This window comes from Phascolarctos cinereus, unplaced genomic scaffold (genome assembly GCF_003287225.1).
Source record: "Phascolarctos cinereus isolate Bilbo 61053 unplaced genomic scaffold, phaCin_HiC Scaffold_4;HRSCAF=312, whole genome shotgun sequence".
NCBI lineage: Eukaryota > Metazoa > Chordata > Mammalia > Diprotodontia > Phascolarctidae > Phascolarctos > Phascolarctos cinereus.
In genome coordinates this window covers 723883706-723902359 of record NW_027555847.1, presented here as the reverse complement: position 1 = coordinate 723902359, position 18654 = coordinate 723883706, and the positions used below count along the sequence as shown (strand labels likewise).

At 42.9% G+C, this 18654-nt stretch overlaps 1 protein-coding gene and 1 pseudogene across 1 annotated transcript in view; both read right to left on the bottom strand.

Moving 5' to 3' along the window:
• The window catches only part of LOC110215148 (uncharacterized), a 49764-nt gene that overhangs the window by 23369 nt on the left and 7741 nt on the right, over nt 1-18654 (bottom strand). The window contains 1 exon segment of the mRNA XM_020996372.2: nt 12368-13817. Coding sequence (XP_020852031.1) covers nt 12368-13817 — 1450 coding nt within the window.
• LOC110215146 (receptor expression-enhancing protein 6 pseudogene) lies at nt 9919-12383 on the bottom strand (annotated as a pseudogene).

The window sequence follows — 18654 nt, the reverse complement described above, 5'->3', positions numbered from 1 at the left end:
TGGCAAAGATACCAGCTCATTTTACAGATGAGAATACTGAGGCAAACAAGGTTAAGTGACTTGCCCAGGGTCACACAGCTAGGAAGTGTCTGAGGCCAGATTTGAACTCAGGAAGATGAATCTTCCTGACTCTAGGCCTGGCATTCTATCCACTGCACCACCCAGCTGCCCTAGATGTAGAAGGGTAGAATTGTGGACAATTCTTCCTGATGCCACTCAGCTCCAACTGAGGAACTCCTAAAAGACTCTTTGAGGGAGAGAAAGGAGAAGCAGGCAGCTAGGGGTCTGAGGACCAGGCTCCAGTTTGTCTAGGAGGCAAACGTGCACCATGTGCAAGCAGCCTCTACAATAGAGGAAGGGGGGGGGGGTCCCGTCTCCAGGGAAGTTGCAGAGAGCCTCATGTTCAGGAGAGAGAAGAGTGAGAAGGAAAGTTTTCTCTCTTGTTAACGTCTCCCGGATGGGCATCTCATGTCCCCGGGAAGGGAACAGAAGATGCTTAAATACACAATGCTGTATGGGATTAACAAGAGGGTCTTCGGGAAGGGTCTGCCTCAAAGGGACCTAGTGATGCCAAGTGTCAGAGAGGAAGAGCACCCAGGAATGGGGGGCAGCTTGTGTAATGAATGGCACAAGGTGAGAGAGAGAAGGTCTAGCAGAATGTCCTGCATGACAAGCCAGCCAGTTTGGCTGGAGGGGGAGAACTCTATCATCAGCCTGGGAAAAGAGGATGGAAGGAGATTGTGGAGGGCTTTCAATTCCAAATATTAACTTAAAGGCAGGGGACCTGATCCCTGCGCTTATGGGACCTCATTTGGGACCCTGGGTGCCTTTCTTCACTTCCCTGGGGGGGGAAGGGGGAAAGGCAGGCTCAGGATCAGAAGACCGTCCCATTCATGGGATTCTTTTCAAAAGTTTTAATTATGAACTCTTATCACATCTTTTGTTCTTTACATACTTTCAATTTATAGATGTAGTAGAGACTGAATTGGCCTTTAGGGATCATTCCAGGGAGTGCATACCATTGCTCCCCCAGAAAATTCTAGGGAATCCAAGAATATGGTGGTTCATCGTTGGGCCTTTGGGGTGCAACACATTTCCTGGCTACTTCTTGACATGTGACAAGTAGTACACTCTGTCTAGGGACCCTCCTGAAGGGACGTGCAGGGTTGCTCTTGCTTTTTCCTAACCCTGTCACCACTCTCTACTGAGGTGAGTGGATTCAACTTGTCCAGATTATAGTTGTGCTCAAGCTTTTTTTTCCACTCGGTCCTTCCTTTCCCAGGTCATTCTCATGGTGGATTTATCCAGGCGTGGAGCCGATCTTGTGAGTTTGAAAGGCCGTTTGGTCCTGGGTCCATTGAAAAGAATGGTAATTTGTGACAGGTCCAGGAGACGATGACTATGGAATCACTGTAGTGCAAAGTTCAGAGAAGGCTTAGGTTTGGAATGGAAGGATAATAGATCAGACAGACCTGAAAAATGTAAAATGCCTACAGCAATTCCCCAAGCTGCTTTATATTCTGTTGAGATTTAAGTATCAACCTCCCATCAGGCTCTAACAGTGATTATAAATTAAACTAGATGAATCCTGTTTTGTGTTTGTTTTTGCCAAATGCATGCTTGTGAGTGCCCTGGAATTAGCATTCCTTTTACAAGTAGGAGTGAAATAACTGTCCAAGGTAGGATTCATGTTATACACCGAGTACCTTTTTTACTTCCCTCTTTTTGGGGAAACTCTAGAGTTGTCCCCAGAGAGGCTGAGATGGGGGACTTAGGGAGCCAAAGAGCTTGAGAAAGAAGGGTCCCTTCTCAGAGGCAGGGTCTTCCAGGATTAAAGTTGGTCCAAACCCTATGCCTAGGTACAGGACAGGAAAAGTTGAGGCTCCCCACTCACGCGTAGATCCAGCAGTAGCTTCCCAACCTTTGCCCAGTATACTCCTTTTCTCTCCCCTCCTCTCAGAGAGTTTTCACTTGTAACAAAGAATAAAAAATGAAGTACGTGTGAGCATCAATAAATATTTATTAAGAACTTTGTGCAGTGTACTAGACATTCAAGACAAAAGATGAAATGGTCAGTGTTTTCATGCTAACATCCTACTGTGTGGGAGAGGGTAGATGTAGACACATATGGAAACACGTATTATATAAAAATAGAGTGAGAATACTTAAGTTGGGGGGAGGAAGAAGGAGAGGGGGAGAGGGGGAGAGGGAGAGAGTGTCATATGACTAGGAATAGCAGGCAAGACAGCATTTAGGAGGTAGACAGGGCAAGAGCATTTATATAATGACACAGATAACACACATAAAAATATATGAGGAGAGAGAGAGAGAGAGAGAGAGAGAGAGAGAGAGAGAGAGAGAGAGAGAGAGAGAGAGAAAGAGAGAGAGAGAGAGAGAGAGAGGGAGAGAGAGGGAGTACCTACTATGTGCCAGGCACTATGCTAAGTACTTTATAAATATCTCATTGATCCTCACCTTTATAGTTGAGGAAATTGAGGCAAAGACTTGCCTGGGATCATTCAGAGTCTGAGGATGGATTTGAACTCAGTTCTTTCTGACTCCAGGACCAATGCTCTATCCACTGTACCCCTTGGCCATGCTTTGAAGGAAGCCTTTAGAGGGCAGCTAGATGGTGCAGTGTATAGAGCACCAGGCCTGGAGTCCAAATCTGACTGAATTCAAATCCAGCCTTAGACAATTACTAGCTGTGTGACCCTGGGCAAGTCACTTCACCCTGTTTGCCTCAGTTTCCTCATCTGTAAAATGAGCTGGAGAAGGAAATGGCAAACCACTCCAGTATCTTTGCCAAGAAAACCCCAAATGGAAATCATGAAGAATCACATATGCCTGAAACAACTGAACAACAAAAACATATATATTAAATACTGATATTGTTTCATTATTTATGGAGTCATTGAACACAATACAGTTTATCTCTTTTTACCTTGTTTTTACTGTTACCTTGTATGAAAATATGTGTTGTTTTACTTCATCTGAAGCAGAATAAAGATATCCCAAAATTCAACATGTTTCTAAGCTTAATAATTTCAAAAGCACAAATTCTACAAATGTGCAAAAATAGCATTTGAAGATTTAATTATAGAAATTTCTTTTACACTTATTTAATTTTGTTAATTTTGAATTTAAATTCTGAATTTTAAAAATGTGGGGCACCCTGTCATCATGTGTTGAATGTAGTTTCTGGAGGACCAGTGGATTTCAGACCAGTGGATCAGTAGAGGAGGTCCTCTTGCTTGTGTGGCCATAACGATCTCTTGATCTATATTCACTAGACATTTTTGTGGGGTTACATAAAAACTGTCATTTAAGCATCAAAACTTTGTTCTTTGAGTGACCTTAAGGCTAATATTATAAATAAAATACTTTCAGTCACTGAGCAGCAGTGGTTGAAAAGTTTTTACAAAGTTTGAAAATTGACCAGAGAGATGTATAGCAGTGGTATCAAACTCAAATAGAAACAGATCTCTGCAAGTCACAAATTGGCTCTGTCAGAGAGCCCTTGAAGCTGCCGGTGGTGCTGAGCCCTGGGAGCTGTCCCCAGTCCTGAAATAAGACTGCTGCGGATTTCGAGCAGGCTAGTGTATGCAGGAGAGCCTGGGTCTTCTCTAGACTATTCCCGTAGGACAAGTAGGACAGTAGTAATATCCTTCTTATGCTGGAGGGGAGGAATCAAAGCCACTGGTGATTTTAGAGCAGGAGTAAATGGGCATACTTAAGCATTTGTTCTATAAGGGTCCAGTCCCTTTGCTGACCATGGGTGGTCCCTGTACTTTCATAGGGTTTTTGAGCCTGGAAGGGACCTTGGAGACCATCTAGCTCAACCTCTTCATTTTGCAAATGAAGCTCAGAGAGATCACAGGATTTAGAGCTAGGAAGGAACTTAGAGATAAGATTTGCCCAGGATCTCACAGAAAGTGAGTAACAGTCAGGATTTGAACTCAGGTCTACTGAATCAAATTGCAGGGCCATTCCTACACCATCAGATCCTCTGGTGCAGAGGGCAACATAACTGTGTCCCTGATGGTGTGATCCTTGGTAAATCATTTGTCCTGTCAGTGATTCAGCCAATTCTTGAAGACCCTAAATGGAAGAACAGTTGCTAATCTGCACTGATAAAGGGCATTTCCTCACTGGGAGCTCACTACACTGATGAAATCACAGATCTAGAAATAAACCTCAAACTCCTAAGACATTTTAAAAGTGCTTTTTGGTTGCAAGACACCTTATTCGTATGAGTGCTAGAGTTGGAGTCAGGAGAGACCTGAGTTCGATTCCTACCTCTCACCTTTATTAGATGTACGACTATGTTCCCATTGTTACTTCACTCTCTGAGGCTCAGCTTCCTCATCGGTAAAATGGGAATAGCACCTACTTCAGAGTTGTTGTTAGGAAGGAGTGAAATAATATGCCAATTACTTTCAAACCTTTAATCTCTCTGCAAATGTTAGCTATTATCATTAACTTTTATTTTCTTGTCATAAGGGCAAGCATTGTTACCCATATTTTACATATGAGGAAACTGAGGCTCAATAAAAAATGAAGTGACTTAGCCCAGGTAGCACAGGCAGTCAGCTAGCAGAAGAGTCAGCACTGGAGCCTGGGGCTCCTGACATGAAGCCTCAGGCTCTTTTCCCTCCTCTGGGATGGCCTCCTCACTGCTATTGAGTGGGTGCATCGCGTTGGCCACACCCTGAAAACACTTTACATCAGGGCGATTTCTATAAACAAGGGCAGAGGAAGTCACCCTCAGAAGAGGAGGAAACAGGAGGGAAATTATCCTTTCAATAGGAGGCCAGCTGTCTTTCTGCCACTTTCAAGCTTTTCTACCCTCTGCCTCCCATAATCCTCTTTTGGGATCTTTCTTTCACACAGAAGCCCCCGAGGTGGATCAGAGCTGCTGATGGAAGGCCTACAACATGTTCAACGAAGTGGGTGAGTAAAGGAGGCCCACAATGACCAAGGAGGCCTTCCTCAAGATGAAGTTGATGGACACATCACAGGAAACCTTGAGGAGAAACAGCATCAATAGCTCCCTCTTCCCAGCCAAGGACATCTGCTGAGCTTCTTTTGTGCAGATCCAGATAGCCCCCTGCTGCAGACTAGGCTGTCATAGGCCAGCCTCCCATCCTTTCATGGAGCCCACTGGGTTCCGTATTGGGACAATTAGGTGAGGGGAAGAATATGGTAGTAAATTATAGCTAGGGAAATGAATGTGCATATGGGTAAATAGAGGCCAAATAAATGAAAATAACTCGCCCATTATTAAATGTTTGAAGCAAACTGAAGAGCAGCATCTTTGCAATGGGAAAAAGTCACTCAAGTTTTCTTGGACATCCACTCCTATTCAATCCAATAGACATGTATTATATTAAGCATCTATTATGTGCCAGGCCCTGAGGATATAAAAACAAAATTAAAGTCCCTGAGAATTCTAATTTGGATAAGGGGAGCTACATTTTGGCCTCCTCTTGGAAGCTCCAGTTTTTGAGGGAGCTAGGTGGTGCAGTGAATAGAACACTGGACTTGGAGTCAGGAGGACCTGAGTTCTAATCCAGCCGTAGATACTTACTAGCTGTGTGACCCTGGGCAATTCAATTAATAACTGTCTGTTTCAGTTTCCTCAACTGTAAAGTGGGGATAATAATAGTGCCTCCCTCCCAGGATAGTTGTGAGGATCAAATGAAAAATATGTATAAAGTGCTTTGTAAACCTTAGAGTGCTACATAAATGCCAACTTTCATCATAGTTATATCCTATTTGAAGTTTCCTCCCTTCCCTTTTGGCCTTGATTCTTGAATATTAACATAGGGCATCCCTTAGGAAAGCCTGGAAGGCATGGCCTTCAGGGAGCCACAGTCTTCCTTTTTCAGTACAGGGCGACTTGCCTTCTTGGGCTTATCTTGGAAGATGATCTAGGCAGTGTGTTAATTCAGTCAGGTATAAAATCTTAATGGTATCCCTTACCATTAGAGGTTTATATTTCAACAGAGAAGCCTAAAGAAGGCAGTCACTGAAACACAAATGGTGGAATTTCAGGCACTAGGCCAGTGAAAGTGATATTTCTGAGCAAAGAGGCTTCCTGGTGCTTCTCAAACCATGCTTTATGGCCTACTCAGTTTGCACACAGCTCTGGTTAGCAGTAACTGTTTTCTCTTCAAGACACCAACCCCTTTGACCTCTATTCTTTGGCATATTCTCTGCAATGGGCACTCATACTTCATGGTAGGGTACCCTGTGGAGGGCTTGACTGCAAGTGATTTAATGACCCATATGATTGTAGCAGAAATGCCTCCCTCCAGGAGAGGGAATAACATTACGCTGCCTTCCAAGGGCTGGGTGAATCTCCATGGGTTTTTGGCACGGGGGAAGGGGTGGTCAGCAACTGATGATTCCATAAAATGTTCATCTCAGAACGAAAACCTCATAGTGAAAAAATATTCTGAACCATTGGAAAAAATCTCAATTTTCCAATGGTTTCATTGAAACAGGATCCCTTTTAGATAATAAAGATTATATTGGTGTCAGCTTGGATCCATCTGGCCTCTAGGCAGCTTGGTTGTAACTGGAGAGTTTGGGGTTATTTATTTCAGTAATGAGATTTGATTTGAGTAAGGGTTAATCATATGCGACTGCAAAAACCTAGATGATCCTGTGGGCTAATTTCCTTTTCTGTCAAATAAGGGGCTTGGATAAGATGACCTCTAAGTTCCCTCTCCTCCATCTTTAATACTCTGTATCCAGCGTTCTAGGGTCCTTCCCAGACCCAAGATTCTCTGTGCTGAGGGCTGTCTCAGCTGCATTTAATTTCTAAAATCTCTCAGCTCTGACATTTAATGATCTAAGGAACCTTCCAGATTTGATATCCCATGATGTAATGCTTCCTTCTGTCCTGTGCTACCTTAAGCAACAGTGTGGAAACAACTAGAAAAATGACATACTGCTAGAATCAATTAGAATAACTTTTCTTTCCTTACCTAGACATCATCTGGCAATGTGCTCCAGGTTCTATTCTATAAATTGATAAAGGAAAAGAAGGGCTAACAGAGAGACAATGGAACCATTCAGAGGAGATGTCCAAATGAAATCTTAGGCTTTGCTGATGAATCATCTTCTCTTCATTTCCCACCCAGCTACACTCCTTTGGATTCCATCATGCCCCCAGTAACCTCATCATCCTGAAAGGTCACAACAGCCTGGTCCTCACACCTCATTAGTACCCTCTGCCCTGGGACCCCTCTGGCTGGAGGGTGGAGTGGAGAGTTCCTTCCAAAGCCTCCATTTAAGGAGTGTGCCAGGCCAGCCATCTCCTCATTTCCCATCTACCTTCACTCCTTTGCATTTCTCCATCACGTCTCTGTACCTTCCTTCCACCCCCTCCCCTTCTCCTTCCTTGCTTTTTGCCTTTATTTTGTGTTGTCTTGCCGTTAAGACTGTAAGCCCATTGAGAGCAGAGACTGTCTTTTGTCATAGTTGCATCTCAGTACTTAGCACGGTGGAGGGCATCAAGTAGTTGCTTAATGTTTGACTGACCAACTTCAATGAACACATTATTCCCATTTAGCTCCTAAGTCTTCATTCTCATTCACTCCAAAGCTTTGATTCTCCATTCTATTTGCTATCAGACAATAGAGTCCCAAACCAGCAGGGTACAGTGGAAAGATCATTGAATCTGGCATCAAAAGACTTGGGTTCAAATTCTTGCTCTGCCACTCATTGACTAGGTGATTTTGGGCAACTCACCAGTTTCCTCAATCTGTAAAATAGAGGGAGCGGGTTGACTAGGTGACATCTGAGGTCCCTTCCAGTTCAAGAAATACTACCATCTCTGTATTACATTATCAATTGTCACAAGGCTATAACAAATTCTTTTGGGTGAACACGCTAATATTCCCAAGAAGTCAGAGAGCTGAGAATTCATTTAATCAAACAGATTAAAATAACCCACACTAAATGCACTGAGAAAAATGGTAGTTTTTAAGTGGGTGAGTACTAGGTGTGGCAGAGGCAGAAAAGGAGAAAGGAGAGACATGGGGCACTTTTCAGAGGGTCACAGCACAGTAGGCATTGCACAGATAGTTTGGGGTAGCCAGCCACCCATTTACAGGGTTTCACTTCACTACGAATCCAATGGTATGCTCCCAATGAAATCTTTTTCATAGTGAATTCGGTTCAACATTTATTATACATCAAATGCATGAAGCATTAATCCAGGACCTATGGGACATATCAAGTTCATATAAAACAGTCCCTATCATCATGAGTCCAGCAGGTGGTTATAACATAGATAACATTAATACAACATAATTCATATGGGAAAGCAAAGTGCTTCATAAGGTCTCAGGGAGACAAATGGTCATTACTAACTGGTGGTATCTGGGAAGAAAGTGAGGATAGAGTTTGGGCTTTAAAAGATCTTAGGAACTCAATAGATGGAGATGTGAGGAGATAGTATTCCAGGCTAGAAATTACCATAACATAAGACAAGTAGGTTAGAAAATGAAGAGTCTCTCCCCTTTCCAAAACTTCCTCTACACAGCTGTCAAATTAATATTTGAATATTAATTCAATAGAATGTTAATTCAATTAATTCAATATTAATTCAATGAATAATAGAATAATCAAATTCTAACCTTGGGAAAAAAGCTGACACTAGCAAAGTTTTTCTTAAAATTGTAGAGGGGCTGTTGCCCAACTTTGCTCCTTCCATCTCTTTTTCTTGGCTCATGGCTTCTGAAACTACTCTTTTAAAGTCACTCTATAATTCCAATGTTGATATAACAAGACTAAATGAAATTCCCAATGGGGAGATTATAGAAACCAGAGGCAGAAGGGGCAGTTAGGTGGCGTAGTAGAGCTCCGGCCTTGGAATCAAGAGGACCTGAGTTCAAATCCAGCCTCAGACTAGACACTTGCCACTTACTAGCTGTGTGACCCTGAGCAAGTCACTTACCCCAATTACCTAAAAAAAAAAAAGAAACCAGAGGCAGGGAGGGGAAAGCCTTGGGGAACATCCCCATTAAGGTTCTGGGGAAGGATTAGAAGCTAGCAAAGCACACAGAGAAGAAGCAGTTGAGGATGTAGCCAGAAATCGATGTGAGGAGTCTGTGAAGATGAGGGAGGAGACAATATCCACCCACACACAAAAAGGAGTATTCAGGTCTCAAATACTTTATAGGGAGGAAGCAAAGGAGGACAAGGAATGAAAAATGGACTTCTGTATTTGGTGATTAGGAAGTAATAATAGCTAGCATCTTCATAGCGCCTTAAGGTTTGCAAAGTGCTTTACAGAAGCTATCTTATTTGATCTTCACAATGACCCTGGCAGGTAGGTACTTTTATTATCTTCATTTGACAGCCGAGGAAGCTGAGACTGAGAAAGTTAACCACAATCACACAATCAATAAGTGTCTGAGGGAGGATTTGAACTCAGGCCTTCCTAACTCCAAGTCTATCGCTCCATCTGTTATGCCATCTACTCACTGGTGACTTTTGAGAAGGGAGCTTCAGTAGAGTGCTTGGAATAAAAAGCCAGATTGCAAGGCACTGAGGTGGAAGTGAGAAACTGGAGATGTTGGTTCAAAAAGTTGGGCAGTGAAGAGCAGGAGAGAGATGGACGGAGTTGATAGCAGAGGGCAGGCCTTTTTAAGGAGCTAACTCAAGCATGTTTGTTACCAATTGTGAAGAAACTTTATTACTAAGCCTCTATTACCAATTATTCTTTTACTAATATTACTAAGCTTCTAGAAGAGAAGGGTGGTCTGTAGAAACAATCCTCATATCCTCAACCACCCTATCCCCTTTCCTTGCACTCAAATCTGATGGAAGCCAGCATTCCCAAACTCCAGATGGTGAACATCAGAGCATCTGGAAGTTCAGACCCACAAAATAAAGCCACAATTTTGTTCAAGAGAGACATTTAATAGGAACTTCCAAGCACTTGTACTATCAGAAAACATTCTATGTCATTACAAACATACGAATCTATAAAAAATTCCTCCCATATAATGAATATTAACCATAATCCTAAAAATACAAGACACTCAATTATTTCTTGAAATAAGATTACAATTGATCAATAACTGTTCTAGACCCCTTGAGGTCTTCCTGGACATGATGCCTTCCCAAGTCCTAGGAGAGAGGAAAAAAGAGAAGAGAAATCACTCCTCTGCTTCTCTGATCTCCTTTTAGCTACACAGAAGTTGAAAGGACTTTTGGGTTCCCTCAATACAACATCCTTCAGAAGAGCCAGGACATTGAAAAAGGTCAGGCTAACTAGAACAGAAACAAGGTCAAAAGTCAACCCTCTAGCTTCAATTGCAACTATTGCTTCTGGTCAAGTCAGGTCACATGCTCCCAGACATGCACAGTTGATAGGATCCACAGCTGTTCTGCAGCTCCGCCCCAAGAGTAAAGCCATAGTCTTCAGTACTCCTAGAAATACAGCTTTGTTTTCCTTCACAGCAGAAAGCTAATTTCTTAATTCAGTCCACACGTCTCTTTGGGGACCAGAGTCTCAAAGTGAAAGAGCCCTAGGTTGTCCCTAAGTCCCATGAAATGCTGGGGATCACTTGTACTATACTGGCCAAACTATAATAGTTCAATAATTCAAGGCAGCTAGAAGGCATTCCTTGTTAATGATGATATTGCCAAGTATGGTGAAGATAAAGTTTCCTTGCCACATAAGTAGAGGAATAGAATGAAGATGCATGAGACAAGAGATAATTCTTTTTTTTTTCTTTTTTTTTGCCTGTGTAGGGCTTTTTTTTTTAAATACATGGGCAGCTAGAATAGCCAGGACACATCAACAATCCTGTGGGAGGCTAGTGGAGGCAGATGGTTAATGGTATACTTAGAATAGTCTGAGCGCCAGCAGGGCCCTTAGCAGGTACTGGCAGAACGTAAATGAGCAGAGGTCCTCCCCCATCCCCCTCCCAGCCTGGGGAGACTTCTCTAATACCCTAGAGCCCAAGAGGGTGGAGTTGGTTGGAGACATACAACTGGGAGGGGTCAGCTGCTTACACATGGGCCAGGATCCCTCAATGCTGAGGGAGCTGGGAGGAGGGTGTCTAGTCATTCAAAGTCTCTGGCTCAGGAGTGATCTCTTCACTTATTCCTCTGGGGGTGAATCATGCCTGCCTTGGTGGGAAGACTCTGGAGGGAGCTGAAGAGCCACCTGGTAGGTCAGCCCTGTTCAGCTATGAGCCAAGGCCTGGAGGACTTCCCGGATCAAACTGGGCTTGTCCACCAGGCTGTCCATGGAAGCCCAGTGCCTCAGGAAGATAGGGTGGATCAGGCGATGATCCAGGATCTGGGAGCCATTACAGGCCACTGGAAGCATGCACCATAGCAAGAAGACACACTTCCCTGCATAGCAGAAGGGGAACCAGAAAAGGAAGATGTCAGAAGAACTCAGCCAGGCCAAATATGTTATATGCCACCCAGTAGGTTAGCCAGATGGTATCATCTTCTTGGTTGGGGCTTTCAATGGCCTTGATGGAGGCATACACTGGATAGATGAATCCGATGAGATTACAGAGCAGGGAGGCACCATGCCAAATATGAGATAGCAGGCCAGGCAGACAATGGAACCTGTAGCCAGGTAGTACTTTTTGATTCCGGTGATCTCCTCCAGCTTCCCCAGGACATTGATGATAAAGTTTTTCTGCTCCAGGAACCTCTGGAAGTGCTGCCTCAAGCTACCCATGGCTTCCAGGACCAAGGAGGGAGGAAAGGGGGTGGAGGATGACTGGACCCGGGTCTGAGGGATGACCTCCAGAGCTCCTCTGATGCTCTGTAGAAATCCTGGTGGTGTCTCCCTCTCCAGACTCCCAGGACCTCCCCTCCTCCGGTCCCTCCCCTTCCCCCCCTCCTGCCTTGAGGTCCTGCAACTGCTGGGCAAGGGATAATTCTTGAAGTAAGGTTCTAAAGTAGACAAAAAGGAGCAGAACCACAGGAACAAGCAGAAGATTTACACTTTGTAAGGTGTAGGGATAACTACACCTCATATTCCTCCATGATATTAAGGAGGAGAGAAAAAGAGGATAATTCTAAGAATTCTGGATGAATGTAATAAAGGGAATGAGCTCCCTGTAAGATGACCACAATTTCCTCAGTCAACAGTCCAAGATCTGTGCTGTGTTTGGGGAGAGGAGGAAGGGATGAGGAGGGAAGAGAGGTACTTACAGACTAGAGGAGAGAGAAAGAGATTAGAAAGAACTGCCAAAGATCAGACAGGAATCGCCTTATCTACAGGTTCTCCCTTCATTTTGCATTCTCCAATTTTCAGCTAAGTGTGGGTACTGATGGAAATATTTCTGCTATTCATAAGGCTTCATTCCAGCATGACTCTTCTGCAGTGAGCTAAGGCATAGTTGGGTGGAAGGCCACCCCACATTTATTACATTCATAAGGTTTCTTCCCAGCATGAATTCTCTGATGCTGAACAAGATGTATCCTCTGGCGGAAGGCCTTTCCACATACGTTACATTTGTAAGATTTCTCTCCAGTATGAATTTTCTGATGTTCAGTAAGACCTGTCCTCCGTCGGAAGACCTTCCCACATTCATTACACTCAAAAGGTTTCTCAGCAGTATGAAATTTCTGATGCTGATTTAGTTCTGCACTCTGGCAGAAGGCCTTCCCACATTCTTTACATTCATAAGGCTTCTCTCCAGTGTGAATTCTCTGGTGTTGAGCAAGTTGCGTGCTCCAGCGGAAGGCTTTTCCACATTCATTACACTCATGAGGTTTCTCTCCAGTGTGAATTCTCTGGTGTCGAGAAAGACCTGAACTCTGGCGAAAGGCCTTCCCACACTCATTACATTCATAAGGTTTTTCTGCCATCTGAATCTTCTGATATTGGGTGAGTTCAGTATTCTGGAAGAAAGCTTTCTCACATTCATTACATTCAAAAAGGTTCTCTGATGCATGACTTTTCTGATGGAAAATAAGTCCTGTCTTCCAGCGAAAGGTTTTTCCACATTTACTACATTCATAAGGTTTCTCTCCAGTATGAATTCTCTGGTGTTGAGTGAGATGTGTGCTCCGTCGGAAGGTCTTCCCACAATCATTACATAGGTAAGGTTTCTCTCCGGTATGAACTCTCTGATGTTGAGTAAGAGATATGCTCTGGCAGAAGGCCTTACCACACTCATTACATTCATAAGGCTTCTCTCCAGTATGAATTCTCAGATGCCGAGCAAGGTGTGGTTTCTGTCTGAAGGACTTTCCACATTCATTACATATATAAGGTTTCTCTCCAGTATGAATTCTCAGATGTTGAATAAATTCTTTGCTCTTGAGGAATGTCTTCTCACATTCAACACATTGATAATATTTTTCACCAGTCTGAAGACCAAGATTTTTGGCAAGGTCTGAGTTATAACTGGAGTATTTTCCACATTTATTATACTTAGAAAATGTCTTCTTAGAGCCAATTCTATTACACTGACTTAGGTCTGAGTAAAGTTTAAGGTTCTTCCTTTGGGTATAATATTTATAGAGACTCTTTCCTAGAGATGCTCCCTCTTGGGGAAAAAGGACTAGTTCTGCACTGAAGCTTTGTAGAAATTGATTAAATTCATGTTCTTTTCCTTCATTGGGAACTTTCCTTTGGGTGGTTTTTACTTTTCTAGAATGTTCTTTCCCATTAATCTGCTCCCTCACTAACTTTGAGCCACATTCTCCCAACTTAAAGACATGAGGACCATCCTCAGTCAATATTTCCTGGGATGATTTTTCCATAGATATGCTCAAATTTGGAATCAATTCCTTATTTTCAGGCTTTGTCTTCCAATCTGAAAGAAATGAAAAATGTAAATTTTCCTGCCTGCATTAAACCTATTCTCATCTTCTACCTTCCCTATCAAGAAGAAATAATCACCAAATTTTAAGAGGTAGAAACAAATGACAATAATAACAAACAACAGCAACATCCCTTTATATACAGAGGCAATGACATAACGAATAGAGTGCTGGGCTTGGAGGCATCAAGGCCTAGATTCAAATCTCGTCTCTGATACCAACTATGTGACTCCAAAGGATTTATCTGGTAGGACTCAAGTATCATAGGTTACGTGGGGCTACTAGGTGGTGCCATAGTGCACAGAGGGCCAGGCCTGGAGTCAGGAAGACTCATGTTCCTGAGTTCAAATCTGGCCTCAGACACCTACTGGGCAAGTGACTTAACCCTGTTTGCCTCAGTTTCCTTATCTGTGAAATGAACTGGAGAAGGAAATGGCAAACCACTCCAATATCTTTGCCAAGAAAACCCCAAATGGGGTCACAGGGAGTCAAAAACAACTGAAAAATGACTGAACAACAATCACAGGTTGCAGTCTATAAAGGTAAAGGGGAATATTCCACATTGACAAGGTGATCCTTCAATGATTCTTTCACATTCACATGTTTATGGCACCATGTGTATATGTATGTATGTAGGAATTTTTAAAGTTTTCAGTTATAGATCAGCAAGATAGAATAACAGTTGTGTTTTTTTAACATAAAGTCCTTACCCCAACAATCCCAAAAGAAGAAGAAAACATGAAATCTATAGTAAACAAAACTGAAGCAACAAGAGAAGGCAAAAACCTTTCCACTAAAGGAAATGCTTTCTGAAATAATGGCAGAGCTGAACTACATAAAGCTCTCACCCCTACTCCACCCAGTCAGAATCCATCCAGAAGAAGCCAGCCCAAACAACCTGATATGATTGTGTTTCAAGCTCTGGCTTTGGTGAACTCTGCCTGCTCTGCTCATGGAAGGATCTCAGCCTTTTAAACTTCAATCCCAAGATGTGGAACTACTAACCTTGCTCAGTCACAAAACAGGAAGAAGATGCAAACCTTAAAGGAAGGGCCAAGTAGGAAGCTCAGCAAAGCCGAGCTAGCTAGAGGAGAAGGGACTTGCTAGATTGAGGAAAGGGGATTACAATAAGCCTAGCTGTGGTCAGTTCTTGCTTAGTGGAATTTACAAAGGATGAAAGTTAGTTGGGCCCTACACCCATCCCCCTCAAAAAAAAAAGCTGGAGCTGCCTAGGCTCAGGGTGTTATGTAGAAGAAAACATACCTGCCAGAGTGGTAGAAGGGCAAGGGAAGCCCAACATAAACTATGCAAGACAAAAAAACTGTATATGATAAACTCAGATCCTAAGCAGATAAAAACAAACAGTCTAAAAGGCAAAATTTTTTAAAAAGGATTTTTTAAAAAGTCACAACACAGCAAATATTACTATATAAAGAAGAATAAATCTAAAACAAAAAGGGAAGTATTAAAATAAATTCTGCAGATTCTCCAGAGATCTGGGACATATAGTAAGACATTCCAGGATAGCTCAAAAGTGAAGTAAAACTTTAAAAGAAAGTATTAAGATTGGAGTTTTAGGTTGGTTTTTTTTTTTAGGTGGGAAATTAGGTGGGAAATCAAGAGCTCTCAAGGAGAAAAAAAAATAAGACGGAGTAAATAATTTAGAACATGACTGGGAATCTCTCTAAACTACTAGAGGCTATGAAAAAAAAAAGACTGACAGATCTGGAAATGAAAAACACAGAAACAAAAGAACATCTGTCAGAAGAAAAGCAAAAGACAAGCCAAGATGGTGGGGTAAGAAGTAAGTCACTTTCACCCTCCCTTCTTGACCTCTGAAAGCTCAGAAAACATCAACCCAGGAAAAACTCTGGAATAGCTAAGCCAGCAGAAAGACAGGGCACAGCAGTCTTATGCCCCAGGAAGCTTGGGAGATTAACGGGAAAGGCCCCTCTTGCTCTGGGGGAGGGGGAACAGTACAGCAAGGGTGTTGTCCCAGCAAACCAGCAGCAAGCCCCACCTCAGCATACCAGCAGGAGATCTGGAGACCTGGGGTGGTGGAGCAGGCAAGTGCAGGGACCATGCCCCGCCCCTGCCCTGCCCCAGTGCCTCAGTACAGGCAAGGGAACTGGTAGACACCAGCTCAGAAAACCACCATGTGTGACAGCGTTCTCCAGCAGCCATATCACCTGGAGCCTCAGCGCAACTCTGGAAAGCACAACTCTAGGAGGCAAAGCTCCAGGCTGACAGACATCCCCCAGCATGAAACACCTGTATGCAAGGCCTGGGTGAGCAGGAGCCAAACGTAGTGCAAGGCCCAGGTGAGCAGGGGTCCCCCAGGGGCCAGACCCCCACACACACCCCAAGAGCTCCAGTGCTGTTGACCCCAGACCAGCACCAGGTAAGCTGCTAAAACCCCACAGCCTCCAACTGCCAGCACCTGAGAACTCGGCACACAAAGCCAGTGACCAGGTCCTGGGCTTCCAGGACAAGAAGCTTGGGTAAGTGCCCCTTGCGCTCCAGCAGGAGAGCTCAACTTAAAAAAGAAAAAGTCAAGAAACAGATAAACACTATGAGCGAAAAGCAGAAACAGACAATGACCTTAGATTCTTATTATGGGAACAGGGAGGATCAAGGCACAAATTCAGAAGAGGACAACATTGTCAACATACCCACATCTGAAACCTCAGCGGGGAATATGAACTGGTCCCAAGCCCAAAAAGCCTTCTTGGAAGACCTCAAGAAGGATTTAAAACAAGTCCTTAAAAAATACAATTGGCCAAATGGAAATAAAAAGTATATTGAAGAAAATAACTCCTTAAAAAGTAAAACAGGCCAAATGGAAAAGGAGACACAAAAACTCAGTGAAGAGAAGAATGCCTTAAAAAGTAAAACAGGCCAAATGGAAAAGGAGACACAAAAACTCAGTGAAGAGAAGAACGCCTTAAAAAGTAAAACAGGCCAAATGGCAAAGGAGGTACAAAATCTAATAGAAGAAAATAATTCCTTAAAAATTAGAATTGGGCAAATGGAAGCTAATGACTCTATGAGAGATCAAGAATCAGTCAAACAGAAACAAAAAAATGAAAAAATAGAAGAAAACATAAAATACCTCATTGGTAAAGCAACTGACCTGGAAAATAGAGCCAGGTGAGACAATTTAAAAATTACTGGTCTACCAGAAAAGCAAAAGACAACTCTGAAATAACATGAATTGCATATGAGGTACAAATGACCCTAAAGACAAGATGTGCAGGGATCATTTAAGTATCATGGATCACCTAGAAAAATATAAAGAAATTTAAAGCCTTGGATACCAAACTACAGGGAATAATACAAGAAAATTTCCCAGAAGTTTTAGAAATAGACTTTAAGGTAATGACTGATAAAATCTACATATCTATGACAGAGAAAATCCTAAGCTTGAAACTTCAGTGCAAACAGTGGTTAAATTTCTGAATGGCTATGCCAAGGACAAAGTTTTGCAAGCTTCTGTTATCAAAGAAAGTCATTTCAAATACTATAGGATTATGCTGTGTCTATGAGAAACTAAGGGAGAGACTGAAAAAGGATGATTCAAAAGGCAAGGTAATCGGGCTACAATTACAAAATTCCACGTCCTGAAAAGTGGAACCCAATCATCAGTGAAACCAATGGACCTTCTCAACAGAAGAGGAGCATGTGGGTCACTCCCGAGCGGATTGTGTGAGCTGGGAATATCTTAAACAGAAAGGTTTATAGGTACAATTATGAAGAAAAGTATGAACAATGAAAATAGGTTTTTTCATGTTTAAGGGGCAAAGCAAAGTCATCCTTTCCTTATAAAAATAAATTATATTGAGAGTCAAGTCAGTCAGTCAACTGGGTATTACTGAGTGCCTACATGCCAGGCACTGTGATAAATGCTAAGAACAAAACAAAACAGTCACCACTAGCCTGGAGCTCACAGTCTAATGGGGAAGACAACACACAAACCACCAGGTACAAATAAGATATTCAGGATAAGGGGGGGGGCGGATATCAGAGGGAAGTCACTATGATTAAGGAGGAAAGGCTTCTTGAAGAAGTAACATAAAGATGGATTATCAAATAACCAAAGGATCTAGGTGATTAAAGATCTCAGAGGAACTAAAATACTCAGGAAAAAGCAATGAATTAACATTCCTTGGACTAAAACTCACACTCCTATACAAATGAATCACAGGATATCAAGAAAGTGGGGAGAGGGGAGCCAAGAGGAAGTAGAGAGCAAAAGATGACCTCTCGCCTGGCCTGGACAGGAGTAGAGAAGAGAAAGCAACTTCTTCACTCTCTTGACAAGAATGGGGGACTGTGAGAGAGCAGGGAGGGAGTGGAGGAACTGGGATGGAAGAGGGGGGCATTACTGGGAGGTCAATCTGTTCCTAGAAAGGAAAACAAAGGCATGCTATTGAAGCAGATTCTCCTTGGGAGGGAGTGTCAGGGGTCTCAGAATGGACACCTTGAGGAGGCCACCTCCTCTGACCAAGGGCTGAGACTTGCACGACTGCATCTCACTCCAGAAGAGGGGAGCATGAACTCCTGTGGGTGTCTAGCATCAAAAGAGGCAGGGTGACAGAGAACCAGAGAAAGGATATATACAGGAAGGTGGGAGAGAAGCAGGAAGAATTCTAGGCCCAATTCTAGGTCACAGATCCAGGGCAGATTGTGGTAGGGGACCTGCCCCCGTCCAGGGAGTTTGTAATTTCTAAAAAGAAATGCATGTAAAGACAGAAAATATAAAAGAATGGATCTACAGACTTAACGAGAAGTGGTCATGGTAAGGGGTGAGAGGATGGAAGGGACCCCATC